At 43.5% G+C, this 13,492-nt stretch overlaps 2 protein-coding genes across 4 annotated transcripts in view; one reads left to right on the top strand and one right to left on the bottom strand.

Annotated features, from left to right (window-relative positions):
* The window catches only part of LOC116472665 (oxidized low-density lipoprotein receptor 1), a 100,868-nt gene that overhangs the window by 64,790 nt on the left and 22,586 nt on the right, over positions 1-13,492 (bottom strand). For both annotated transcript variants that reach the window (XM_032159600.2, XM_032159604.2), the window contains exons 4-5: positions 9,884-9,962; positions 6,163-6,246 (exon numbers count right to left, since the gene is read on the bottom strand). The gene's annotated coding sequence lies outside the window, so the exon portion shown is untranslated. The remainder of the gene's footprint in view (positions 1-6,162; positions 6,247-9,883; positions 9,963-13,492) is intronic.
* Positions 2,105-13,356, top strand: TMEM52B (transmembrane protein 52B). Of its 2 annotated transcripts, XM_032159607.2 has the most exons (5): positions 2,105-2,173; positions 5,415-5,458; positions 8,501-8,539; positions 9,601-9,770; positions 13,048-13,356. In XM_032159607.2, the coding sequence occupies exons 1-5, from the start codon at positions 2,120-2,122 to the stop codon at positions 13,269-13,271; spliced, it is 531 nt and encodes a 176-aa protein (XP_032015498.2). In that variant the 5' UTR covers positions 2,105-2,119; the 3' UTR covers positions 13,272-13,356. The 2 variants fall into 2 exon arrangements, with proteins under 2 accessions (XP_032015498.2, XP_058298689.1); XM_058442706.1 differs by lacking the exon at positions 8,501-8,539 and having other exon boundaries at positions 2,120-2,173.

Here is a 13,492-nt window from a genome sequence, read left to right on the forward strand (position 1 = left end):
GAAATCTGGAAATCACTCTTCATCCTAACCCCAGTTGCCTAATTTAAAAAAATAAAAAAGACAAGACTGTCAGTGCTCATTTCCTTTTGAAACTGACAGATTTTAAATCACCAGTATTGTACCAGGACATTCTTTCATTATTTGTTTTCCTTAGCTGAGAACAAAACCAGTTTATATCCTACATTCTCATATCCCATCATCAAGCTGTGTGTGAGGACCCTTAGAGTATGATCATTCCACCCAAGAGTCTCCCTTCCACAGTCACTCAGTATAATTAGATTTACTGAGCTAGAAAGGCGCTGAAAGGAGGTTTTATTCAATTCTTATGAGATAGATATATCACTGAAAACCAACATCTACTTTTCTTATCCCAGCCTGGCCAGCATGGTGAAACCTTGTCTCTACTAAAAATAGAAAAGTTAGCTGGGTGTCGTGGCGGGCGTCTGTAATCCCAGCTACTCAGGAGGCTGAGGCAGGAGAATTGCTTGAACCCAGGAGGCAGATGCTGCAGTGAGCCGAGATCGCACCACTGCACTCCAGCCTGGCGACAGAGAGACTCTGTCTCAAATAATAATAATTATAATAATAATTTTTTATTAAATATTTGGTATTAAGTAAAAGATCACCTACTTAAGTATAAATCATTCATACAGCATTCATTTGTTTCTTTTATTATTTTGCTTTTTTGAGGCAGATTCTTGCTTTGTCGCCCAGGCTGGAGTGCAGTGGTGTGATCTCGGCTCACTGCAACTTCTGCCTTCCAGGTTCAAGTGACCCTCCTGCCTCAGCCTCCCAAGTAGTTGGGATTACAGGTGCCTGCCATGACACACAGCTAATTTTCGTATGTTTCATAGAGAAAGGGTTTCATCATGTTCTCCAGGCTGGTCTCAAACTCCTGGCCTGAAGTTATCAGCCCGCCTTGGCCTCCCAAAGTGCTGGGATTACAGGCAGCTAATTTTTGTATTTTTAGTAGAGACAGGGTTTCATCATGTTGTCCAGGCTGGTCTCAAACTCTCGGCCTGAAGTCATCAGCCTGCCTTGGCCTCCCAAAGTGCTGGGATTACAGGCGTGAGCCATGGCACCCAGCCACATTTGTTTCTATAGCTTTGTTTCATTATAAGTATTCTATGCTCTTGCAGGTGTGCTTGTTTTTACTCTGACCTTAGGTTTTATTTTCCTGAGTGTCAAGACTTATTTCTTAATCACATCACTACTTTACCAACGAGAGACAGAAAGAAGGAACAAAGAAAAAGACAAGAAAGAAAGAAACCTATACATTTGCTTTTTTAAAATTTGGTTTTAAAAAAATGTCTTTCTCAGTTATCTATTTCAATAGGAACTGAAGTCAGGGTGGAGGAAGATGTCACTGGTAACACATGAAAATTCTAATCTTCCAACTTGATTTCTCATCTTCAAGTCTGTTTTTTCCAAAGATGAGATGGCATTCCTGTTCATTTGGCAACCTCTCAGTCTTACCCCAATGGTTAGGGATAAATGACCCAGAACCAGGAGAGTTGATTATCAACATAGTGAAGGGGAGGGTTTCAAAGAGCAAGAAGGGGTTGTTAATCACATGGAGAGTGAAGAAAGGAGATTAGCAGGGTGACTTTCACCCTGCAACGGTCGCGCTGGAGTACTCTGGTGAAGGATCAAGAATATTACCAGTTTTCTGATGAAGAAAATAATATATTTGGTCACCAGCAATCTGCCTTTGACCATCCTCAAAGCCAAGTTTTTCATCACTGTCTAGAAAAATACTTCATTCAGAGGACACATATGTCCTCTTTGAATGTCTTCTTTCTGGGAGCAGTAGGAGAAAGAAACTTAAAGATGTAGAAAGAATTAATAGTATAACGGAAAGAAAGAAGGCAAAAGGAAGTAAATAGTAATAAGAATAAAGAAGAAAACCAGGAAAAAAGAGGAGGGAAAGGCCATAGAAAATAACAGCCAGAGAGAGTAGGAGGAGACAGAGGAAAAGAGAGAGAAAAAAGCTGATAAATTCCTGAGAAAATTTCTCTCCTTAAGAATTCTAAGTCAAGAAGTCAAATATGGCACAGAGCATTGAAAGGAGGCAATGGATGCCCAGTGCAAGATTCTGAAGAAGCAAGAATTCAGCCCGATGGGAGTCCGAGTTCATGTTGTGACGGCCTCTGCCCTGCTGCATTTCATCCTGGTGAGTTCAGTGGTGAAAAGGCAGAAAGACAGTATTTTTCCCCAGATTAATCAACTCTCAGAAGAATCTGAAAGGAAATGAACTGCGGGGTGAGGAGACATATACAGAACCCAGGGGGTCGTAGGGAAATGAAAAAACTACAAAGTTTCCTTAGTATTACGAGACTGCATAGATGTATGTGTGACTGATGGCAATGACAATGAAAAGGGGGACAGAAATTAGAGTGAGCATGGAAACAAGCAGGATTACCATGGCATTTTAGAAGTGCCACTGAAGTATATTTATCTCTTTTAGCATCTTATCACCCATCCCTCAAAATTCCAGACAAATTATGAAAACTAGGTGTGTAATTCCCCTAAACGGAATTTCCCATCCAGGAATTTCTAATCCTGTTCTAGCAGTTTAGGTGCCTCTAGTCTGGAAATAAGAGAGGCAGGGCTCTTTTAAAATATTTTGGGCCCCACAATGAATCAGAAGTCTCTGAGTAATCCATTAGTGGAGAAAAGGGTCACTGGACTGAGGGATTCTAAACAATTGTCACAGGGAAGTTTACAGAGCTATGCCACCTAGCAAGAAGGAGAGCAAATGAAGAAAACTGGATAGTCTCAGATTCCCGTATGGCCCCCGTACAGAGTGGGCTGTAGGTTGGTTTTTTTTTTTTTTTTTTTTTTTTTCTAATAGAACAGTTAAACTGGTATCTGGAAATCCATTTTTTCTTATATTTTCTTTTTGCTTCCTCTTCACTTCCTTTGCCTTCTCTTCCCTTCATTTTTCCTTTCTTTTCTCTTTGCAACAAGCCTGAAAAGTGGCGTTTTATCTGCTGAGCACTTTAGGCTTCTCTTACCTTTAGTGAAGAAAGTGAAAGAAAGTACCATGGTTGGGTAGAGGAAACACATGCTTTTTCATCCTTAGTGGCCATTTCTTTCCAATGAAAACACAAACACGGGTTTCTCAAATGTTACCTGCAAAGGCTGGCTATTAATCCTTTTACAGATCCTTTTCAACTGATAGGTCTTGAGTATGTGTGTCTCCTTACCCCTTCACTACCCACCATAAACTCCCAATAGTTACAAATCTCTGTTTCTTTTCTAAGGGCCTTTGTGGTTGCTTTCCTGAAATATCAGATCACTCAAGTTATTAGAAGACAGAAGCAACTTCTAGAATTGAGTTTACTTAAATGGTTTGTTGTTGTTGTTGTTTTTAAACGGAGTTTTGCTCTTGTTACCCAGGCTAGAGTGCAATGGCACGATCTTGGCTGACTGCAACCTCTGCCTCCTGGGTTCAAGCAATTCTCTTGCCTCAGTCTCCCGAGTAGCTGGGATTACAGGCATGCACCACCATGCCTGGCTAATTTTGTATTTTTTTAATAGAGACGGGGTTTCACCATGTTGGTCAGGCTGATTTCGAACTCCTGACCTCAAGTGATCCACCCACCTCGGCCTCTCAAAGAGGTGGGATTACAGGTGCGAGCGACTGCACCCAGACTTGAATGGGTTTTTGAAAGAGGAAGTCAACTAAAAAACCAGGTAGAAGAAAGAGTGGACAGTTTTGTTTGTTTTTTTGTTTGTTTGTTTTCTGTAAAAGGAGTAGAAGGGACTTGATAGCAATGTCAAGGAATTGTTAGAGCAAACTTGTCCCCAGTGCTACTAATTCATCCAACACATATCTATGATCGAGTTTGATTTGAATTCTGTCTGCGTCAATAGGTGTGTATATTTGGTCACATTTCTTTTTTTTTTTTTTTTTCCAAGACGGAGTCTTGCTCACCTAGGCTGGAGTGCAGTGGCATGATCTCGGCTCACTGCAACCTCCACTTGCCGGGTTTACGCAACTCTCCTGCCTCATCCTCCAGAGTAGCTGGGATTACAGGTGCACATCACCATGCCTGGCTAATTTTTGTATTTTTCGTAGAGACGGGATTTCACCATGTTGGCCAGGCTGGTCTCGAACTCCTGACCTCGTGATCTGCCCACGTTGGCCTCCTAAAGTGCTGGGATTACAGGTGTGAGCCACCACGCCTGGCCTGGTCACATTACTTAAAACCCTGTGCCTTAGTCCCTTAACCTTTCAAGATAAGGTTAAATATACCCACCAAGAGGGTTATTGTGATTTTTTTTTTTTTTTTTTTTTTTTGAGACGGAGTCTCGCTCTGTCGCCCAGGCTGGAGTGCAGTGGCGCAATTTCAGCTCACTGCAAGCTCCACCTCCCGGGTTCACGCCATTCTCCTGCCTCAGCCTCTCCGAGTAGCTGGGACTACAGGTGCCCGCCACTACGCCCGGCTAATTTTTTTGTATTTTTAGTAGAGACGGGGTTTCACCGTGGTCTCGATCTCCTGACCTCGTGATCCGCCCGCCTCAGCCTCCCAAAGTGCTGGGATTACAAGCATGAGCCACCGCGCCCGGCCTGGGTTATTGTGATTAAATGTTACGAAATATTAAGAGTTCATGGCTGGGCATGGTGGCTCATGCCTGTAATCCCAGCAGCACTTTAGGAGGCGGAGGTGGGTGGATCACTTGAGGTCAGGCATTCGAGACTAGCCTGGCCAACATGGTGAAACCCTGTCTCTACTAAGAATACAAAAATTAACCAGGCGTGGTGGCACGTGCCTGTAGTCTCAGCTACTCGGGAGGCTGAGGCAGGAGAATTGCTTGAACCCGGGAGGTAGAGGTTGCAATGAGCCAAGATCACGCCACTGCACTCCAGCCTGGGTGACAGAGCAAGACTCAAAAAAAAAAAAAAAAAAGAGTTGTTAGCAGTCTGAGTAGCATCTAGTAGCTATTCAATAAATAAGACCCTCTGTCCCACTGGCCCCCTCACTTTTCCCCTTCTTCTTTTGTATAGTCATTGTCACACTAAGAGGGTAAAAAAAGAGCAGTGGTGTAGAATTCAACTGGGCAGGAATTAAGAGGACAATAGCAATATCCCAAGGGACAGAGAGATGAGGAATTTTCTACTACAAACAAATTAATGTAAATGGCTACCTCTCATTCACAAAGGGTGATGCTCACCCACGGCCAACACAGCAGATGAGATATTTGTTCTTCAAGGTTCCCTTACCTCAAGTACAAAAGCCAGCAAGTATGGGAGAGATTAAAATGGCAGTCCTAAATAGACCGCCCCTATGACCGTGACCTTCTTACTGGTTGAACTAACACAGCACAACCGTGAGAGATGATTGGTAGGCAGCTGAAAACAGTGGACAAAACAATTTCCCTGTATAAGACAATTTCTCTTTCTACAGCTTTCTGGGACGAGATGCGAGGAAAACTGTGGTAATCCTGAACAGTAAGTATAGAGTTCAAGCCGGGAGGAAGAAGCAACAGACCAAAACATCACTACCCCAAAAGAGAGTCGAGATGTCATTAGACATCTATGACTTCCTTTTATTTATTTTTACTTAAGTAATAGATCTCATAGATGAGGTATCACAAAATAAAGACATGTGTTTTTGTCATCTTAAGCGCTCAAAATAACACTGCTGACAGCACGTTTTTGCCCAAAGCCAATCTTCCCATCAAAGCAGCACGATTAATCTCAACTTATACAGTCATAGAGACTTGCAAAAGACTTCCTTAGCCCTGCTTCTCAGTGACTCACCAGGACAGACTGGGTTTAGTATCTAGTCACTGGCATATACATTTGGGTGATTTCCAAAGTAACATTATTACTTTAAATTGGGAAAGTATTTTCTAGTTTTTAGGGCATGTTAACATTTATTGGGCAGACTTCATTTAGCTATCACTTTGATGTAGTTATCAACTAATCCAAACCTGTCACACTTAGGTCTTATGTAGACGCAGAGGACATGAAGATAAAAATGCAGAAGAATTATTCCACTAAGAGGAACTATAAAATACAAATTTTAAAAAGTACTGGCACTTTGAATAAAAACGTGTTTGGGATGAAGAACAATACATATTTAGCCATGGGAAGGGTTTCCCGATAACCAGGTCTGTTAAACCCAGGGAAAGGGTGATGGCCTTGATTACCTGTCACATGCACATTGGGTGTTGATTGCTTGACACCTGCTTTCTGAGGTTTTACACGTCTTCCACCACAGGAAGAGTCCTTTCCTATAAACCAGAATCTAATTAGAACTAGAGGAGTTTTCAACAAGTAAGAAATGTGGGTAAACCAAGAGGAGTCATTGTTCAGTGAAAAAAAAAAAAACAAAACTATATTTTCTATAAATGTGTGACCAGAGAATAAAAATAGATTCACTAGATTTCAGTAGATTCATGTATCAGAAAGAATTATTAAATAACAAAATTTACTACTCTTCAAAGATACAGAAATACTTTGCCTCCCCTCATTCTCCAATTCCTGACCTTATCTTCTACTCCTTCTCCCATACAATCCCTATTTTTTTCATTCTTACAGAGAAAATTTACAATTGCCATAGTGAACTCAGAACATTATTTAGCTTTCATCATGGTAAAGTTGGCTTCTACTTTTTTCCCTCTTCCTGTTTGGTCTCAGTGGATATGCATATTAGTTTTGATCCTGGATGTGAAACATTAGGGTACTCTTTATGGTGGGTGTGATATTGTGAGAATATATATTTGGTTTTGTCCCTATGTCCTAGCATACAACTTCTAAAATCCCCAAAGTAAGTAGCATCATTTTGCATGCTAATGAGTTGATTGGTGGCTGGCAGCCCCTAGGTAGCTTTTTTTTGAGACGGAGTCTCACTCTGTCCCCCAGGCTGGATGGTGCAGTGGCGCAATCTCGGCTCACTGCAAGCTCCGCCTCCCGGGTTCACACCATTCTCCCGCCTCAGCCTCCCGAGTAGCTGGGACTACAGGCGCCCGCCACTGCGCCCAGCTAATTTTTTGTATTTTTAGTAGAGACGGGGTTTCACCATGGTCTGGATCTCCTGACCTCGTGATCCGCCCGCCTCGGCCTCCCAAATTGCTGGGATTACAGGCGTGAGCCACCGCGCCCGGCCTGCCCCTAGGTAGATTTAGGATGGGGCTGGTCATTGGAAGGACCAAGGCAGAATGCTTAAAGCCACACCCCTCTACATCCAAGGAAAGTAAAGGGGCTGAAGTTTAAGTTGACCATCAATGGCCAACGATTTAATCAATCACGCCTACATAATGAGGCTTTCATAAAAATCCCAAAGGATGGATTTGAAGAGTTTCCGCACAGCTGAACAGGCGGTGGTTTCTGAAGGGTGGTGCGCTCGGAAGACATGCAAGCTCCGTGCCCCTTCCCACATGCTTTGCTCTACGCATCTCTTCATCCGCATCCTCAGTAATATTCTTTGTAATAAACTGTAGATGTAAGTAAGTGTTTCCCTGAGTTCTGTGAGCTGCTCTAACAAATTAATGCAACCCCAAGAGGGAGTCAGGGAACCCCCAATTTATAACCAGTAGGTCAGAAGCACAGGCAAAACAACTTGTGATTAGCATCAGAATTCTGGAGAGCCGTCTAGGGGACGGAGTCCTCACCCTATGGGATCGGATCCTATCTCCAGGCAGGTGGTGTTGGAATTGAATTGAATTACAGGACATTCAGCTGTTGTCTGTTGCTGGAAGATTGCTTGCCTAGTGTGTGCGGAAATCCCCACCCACCCACATCTGGTGTCAGAGGGTTGGGAGAGTATAGCAGGAAGAAACTAAGTTTTTTTTCCTGCATTCTCAGTGGGAGTGTTGCAACAGCTTGCAAAAGATAAATTACAAATGTGATTGTATGACTTTCATACTCATAACTGAAATTTTCTTCATGTTTACATTTTATTGACCTCAAATATACACAAGCCTTAACTTTCGCATCCATTTTCAAGGTTACTCCTTGTAAACTTGCATTCCAAGTTCTTTCTTGGTATTTTTTTTTTTTTTTTTCTTTTTGAGATGGCGTTACCACGGCCGGCTAATTTTTGTATTTTTAGTAGAGATGGGGTTTCACTATGTTGGCCAGGCTGGTCTCCAACTCCTGACCTCATGATCTGCCTGCCTCAGCCTCCCAAAGTGCTGGGATTACAGGCATGAGGCACTGCACCTGGCCCTTTCTTGGTCATTTTTATCATAAATGTTTGCAGTAGGCACAGACATGTTTTCTATGAACACTTCCAATGATCACTAGTCTGTTTTATAATGATTTACAAAATGACTTGGACAATGCCACCTATAGTATAAAGTACTATTTAAAGCATATCATTTGGCAAAAGATTCAAGTAGCTACATTGAATTTTAAAAACATAACCCATGGTGCTTTTATTACAAGAAGGTATCACATCATATTGTAACTCATATTTCTGAATCTGGAGTTATAACAGGGATTGACTATATTTTTAATGTAGAAAACTTTATTCTTTCTTTATAGTTGCCTGACCACAGACTGGGTACATCTCTGGTATATATGGTAAGTTTCACTTATAATACCCAGAAAGACACTGTATTCCTCAAGACCATTAAAAATGACAACCTGCCTGCTTACTTAGCATCTCATGGAGTAAGATTTCATTACTTCATCACTGCCTATGTGACAATATGCCAGGATTTCCTTTTTCAATACCATCTCGTCCACAAACATCAAACCATTATTGTGTCCTTCCCTCAGAGTCTGTTCTAGAAATATCTCCACAAAGGAGATTACTTTACTGAATTAAAAAGCAGAGCCTGGCCGGGCACGGTGGCTCACGCCTGTAATCCCAACACTTTGGGAGGCTGAGGCAGGCAGATCACTTTGAGGCCAGGAGTTCGAGACCAGCCTGGGCAAAATAAAGAAACCCCATCTGTATTAAAAATACAAAAAAAGTCAGACATGGTGGTTCATGCCTGTAATCCTAGCACTTTGGGAGGCCGAGACAGTGGATTACCTGAGGTCAGGAGTTCGAGACCAGCCTGACCAAACTGGAGAAACTCTGTCTCTACTAAAAATACAAAATTAGCTGGGTGTGGTGGCACATGCCTGTAATCCCAGCTATTTGGGAGGTTGAGGCAGGAGAATCGCTTGAATCCAGGAGGCAGAGGTTGCGGTGAGCTGAAATCACGCCATTGCACTTCAGCCTGGGCAACAAGAGCAAAACTCTGTCTCAAAAAAAAAAAAAAAAAAAATTAGTCGAGTGTGATGGCACGTGCCTATAGTACTGGCTACTCAGGAGGCTGAGATCGTGCCACTTCACTCCAGCCTGGGCAACAGAGCAAGACTCTGTCTCAGAAAAGAAAAAAAAGTAGCACCCCCAAACTACCTTAAATGTCTTATTATTTGTTCTAATGAATTGACTTACTGCAGCAGACAAAATTAGGAGGTGTATCTATAAAGCGAAAGCCTTGAGATTAAAATTATAAATTAAAATATTTATAATTATTCTATGAAATATTTAAACAAGAATCAAAACACAGACATTAAAGACTGATTACAGCAGAGGTGGGAAAAAAGCCAGATCCCAGCACTCCCAGTTGCCCCGTGGGCTTTTGCAGGTTGCTGGTGGTAATTGGCGCGCTGCTTCTCCTGTGTGGCCTGACGTCCCTGTGCTTCCGCTGCTGCTGTCTGAGCCGCCAGCAAAATGGGGAAGATGGGGGCCCAGCACCCTATGAAGTGACCGTCATTGCTTTCGATCACGACAGCACTCTCCAGAGCACTATCACATGTGAGTACATTGACCTTTTAACCTGGGAGAAGGACCCAGTTTAAAGGAATAATGAAAAGGGTGCAAAAGTGTAGAACCACTGATCGAGTAATATTAAAAGTTCCAGGACTCACAATAGTTTCAATTCCCAGAAGCCTGATGGTGTGGTGACCTGGGCTGTCATTGAAGCTGTGTTCTCAAGACTCTGTCTGGCTGATGATAAAGAAAGAAGTGAAATATTAGAGGCTATTGGAAATATTGAATAGGAAGAATTAGCCAGTTTATAAATAGTTACTTTGCTAAAAACTATTTTGAACTCCAAACAGATGCCTTTTTCAAAATGTCTTGGATTTTGTGAAATCTACTTTTTCTATTATTTGTACTATTTTATATTTTTAAAGAAATTAATGGCATATACTTTCAGTTTTTTATTCTTCAAGTCTGGATACACTAAATTTTAGCCTTAACATTTTCTCAATGATTATAAGACACTTTCCCTTTTCTTCTGTGGTTCTGTTCTTTCCATTACTTTCTTTTTTTTTTTGAGATGGAGTCTCATTCTGTCACCCAGACTGGAGTGCAGTGGTGCAATCTCAGGCTCACTGCAACCTCCACCTTCTGGGTTCAAGCAGTTCTCTCCCTTAGCCTCCAGAGTAGCTGAGATTACAGGCACCTGCACCATGCCTAGCTAATTTTTGTATTTTTAGTAGACATGAGGTTTCACCATCTTGGTCAGGCTGGTCTCGAACTCCTGACCTTGTGATCCACCTACCTCCGCCTCATAAAGTGCTGGGATTACAGGTGTGAGCCACCATGCCTGGCCAAAATGGTTACTTTCTTTTTTTGGGACGGAGTCTCCCTCTGTTGCCCAGGCTGGAGTGCAGTGGTGGGATCTCAGCTCACTGCAACCTCCGCCTCCTGGGTTGAAGAGATTCTCATGCCTCAGCCTCCTGAGTAGCTGGGATTACAAGCAGCCACCACCACGCCAGGCTAATTTTTAAAAAATTTTTATTTATTTATTTATTTATTTATTATTTATTTATTTATTTATTTATTTATTTATTTATTTTATTCTTGGTAGAGACAATTTACCATGTTGACCAGGCTGGTCTCAGACTCCTGACCTCGTGATCCACCTGCCTCTGCCTCCCAAAATGCTGAGATTACAAGCATGAGCCCCTGTGCCGGGACTATGTTCTTTCCTAAAATTGAGGAGCAAGTACCAGTCAGAACACCAGCTGGCAAAACGTGGATATTTATTTTGAAAAGAGAGTGAAGGCTGGGCGCAGTGGCTCATGCCTGTAATCCCAGCACTTTGGGAGGCTGAGGCGGTGGCTTACTTGAAGTCAGGAGTTCAAGACCAACCTGGTCAACATGGTGAAACCTCGTCTCTACTAAAAATACAAAAACTAGCCGGGCGTGGTGGCACGCACCTGCAATCCCAGCTACTCGGGAAGCTGAGGTGTGACGCTTGCTTGAACCCGGGAGGCAAAGGTTGAAGTGAGCCGAGATCGTGCCACTGCACTCCAGCCTGGGTGAGCCACAGAGCAAGACCCTGTCTCAAAACAACAACAACAACAACAACAAAATAGAATGATATGATGTGTTGCTGTTCACCTTTCCTACCTCCCCTTTCTCACTGTCATCTTAGGAAAAAAAGATAACCAAGGCTGGGCACGGTTTCTCAGGCCGAGGTGGGTGGATCGCCTGAGCTCAGTTTGAGACCACCCTGGTCAACATGGTGAGACCCCGTCCCTATTAAAATACAAAATGTAGCCAGGCGTGGTGGCACGGGCTTGTAGTCCCAGCTACTCCGGAGGCTGAGGCACGAGAATCATTTGAGCCCAGGAGTTGGAGGTTTCAGTGAGCCAAGATGAAGCCCCATCACTCCAGCTTGGGCTACAGAGTGAGACACTATCAAAAAAAAAAAAAAAAAAAAAAGGAAAGAAAGAAAGAGAGAGAGAAGGAAGGAAGGAAAGAAGGAAGGAAGGAAGGGAGGGAGGGAGAGAGAGAGGAAGGGAGAAAAAGAAGAAGAAAAAGAAAAAAGATAGCTGGGCACGGTGGCTCATGCTTGTAATCCCAGAACTTTGGGAGGCCGAGGCAGGTGGATTATTTGAGGTCAGGAGATTGAGACTAGACAGGCCAACATGGTGAAACCCCACTTCTACTAAAAATACAAAAATTGGCCGGGCGCGGTGGCTCACGCTTGTAATCCCAGCACTTTGGGAGGCCGAGGAGGGCGGATCACGAGGTCAGGAGATCGAGACCACGGTGAAACCCCGTCTCTACTAAAAATACAAAAAATTAGCCGGGCGTGGTGGCGGGCGCCTGTAGTCCCAGCTACTCGGAGAGGCTGAGGCAGGAGAATGGCGTGAACCCGGGAGGCGGAGCTTGCAGTGAGCCGAGATCGCGCCACTGCACTCCAGCCTGGGTGACAGAGCGAGACTCCGTCTCAAAAAAAAAAAAAAAAATACAAAAATTAGCCAGGCACGTTGGCACATGCCTGTAATCCCAACTACTCGGGAGGCTGAGGCAGGAGAGAATTGTTTGAACCTGGGAGGCAGAGGTTGCAGTGAGCCAAGATCGTGCCACTGCCCTCCAACCTGGGTGACAGGGTGAGACCCTGTCTAAAAAAAAAAAAAAAAAAAAGAGATGAGGTAAAAATAAATAATCCAAAGAGTCTATAGTATCAGGGGCTGGGGGAAAGCGATCTAAATCTGAACGGGGAAATGGCAGGGTTGAGATGCAGAAACATTCTTGGCCAGGCGTGGTGGCTCACTCCTGTAATCCCAGCACTTTGGGAGGCCGAGGCGGGTGGATCACCTAAGGTCAGGAGTTCAAGACCAGCCTGGCCAACATAGTGAAACCCCGTCTCTACTAAACATACAAAAATTAGCTGGGTATGGTGGTGCGTGCCTGTAATCCCAGCTACTTGGGAGGCTGAGGCAGGAGTATTGCTTGAACCCAGGAGGTGGAGGTTGCAATGAGCCAAGATCCGCCACTGCACTCTAGCCTGGCAACAAAAGTGAAACTCCATCTCAAAAAAAAAAAAAAAAAAAAAAAATGAGAGTTGCAGAAACATTCTTTAGATTGAGGACACCAGAGAAAACAGGTCCTTCTAGTAGGGCAGGAAGCTGGGTTGTAAACATGCTTCAAAGGATATTCATAAAATTTGGGGCAAGGAGTGACAATGAGTTTGGACACTTGTTAAAAATGAAGCGACAGTTAAGTGTGAAGTAATGTCTGAGGGTGTCCCATTTCCCTTAGTTTCTTAGCTCTGTTCCTTCTTTCTTCACAGCTCTGCAGTCGGTGTTTGGCCCTGCAGCTCGGAGGATCCTGGCTGTGGCTCACTCCCACAGCTCCCTGGGCCAGCTGCCCTCCTCTTTGGACACCCTCCCAGGATATGAAGAAGCTCTTCACATGAGTCGCTTCACAGTAGCCAGGTGCGGGCAGAAAGCACCTGATCTACCCCCAGTGCCTGAAGAAAAGCAGCTGCCTCCAACAGAGAAGGAGTCAACTTGAATAGTTGACTCTTGGAACTGATGAGGGCTGTCATTTTATAAATAGGGGTGGAGTTATGTCCAGAGTCTGTGGGAAAATGAAACACATACTTTTCTAACCCTCAGAAGTTTTAGGATGGCATCTAACACCATCATTCTATGGGAAAGATGGTTCTTACTCTTCATTCACAGGCCTTTATATCTTCTAATACGGAATGCTCTAATTGGGAACTCGAATTTTGT

This window comes from Hylobates moloch, unplaced genomic scaffold, assembly GCF_009828535.3.
Source record: "Hylobates moloch isolate HMO894 unplaced genomic scaffold, HMol_V3 SCAFFOLD_8, whole genome shotgun sequence".
NCBI lineage: Eukaryota > Metazoa > Chordata > Mammalia > Primates > Hylobatidae > Hylobates > Hylobates moloch.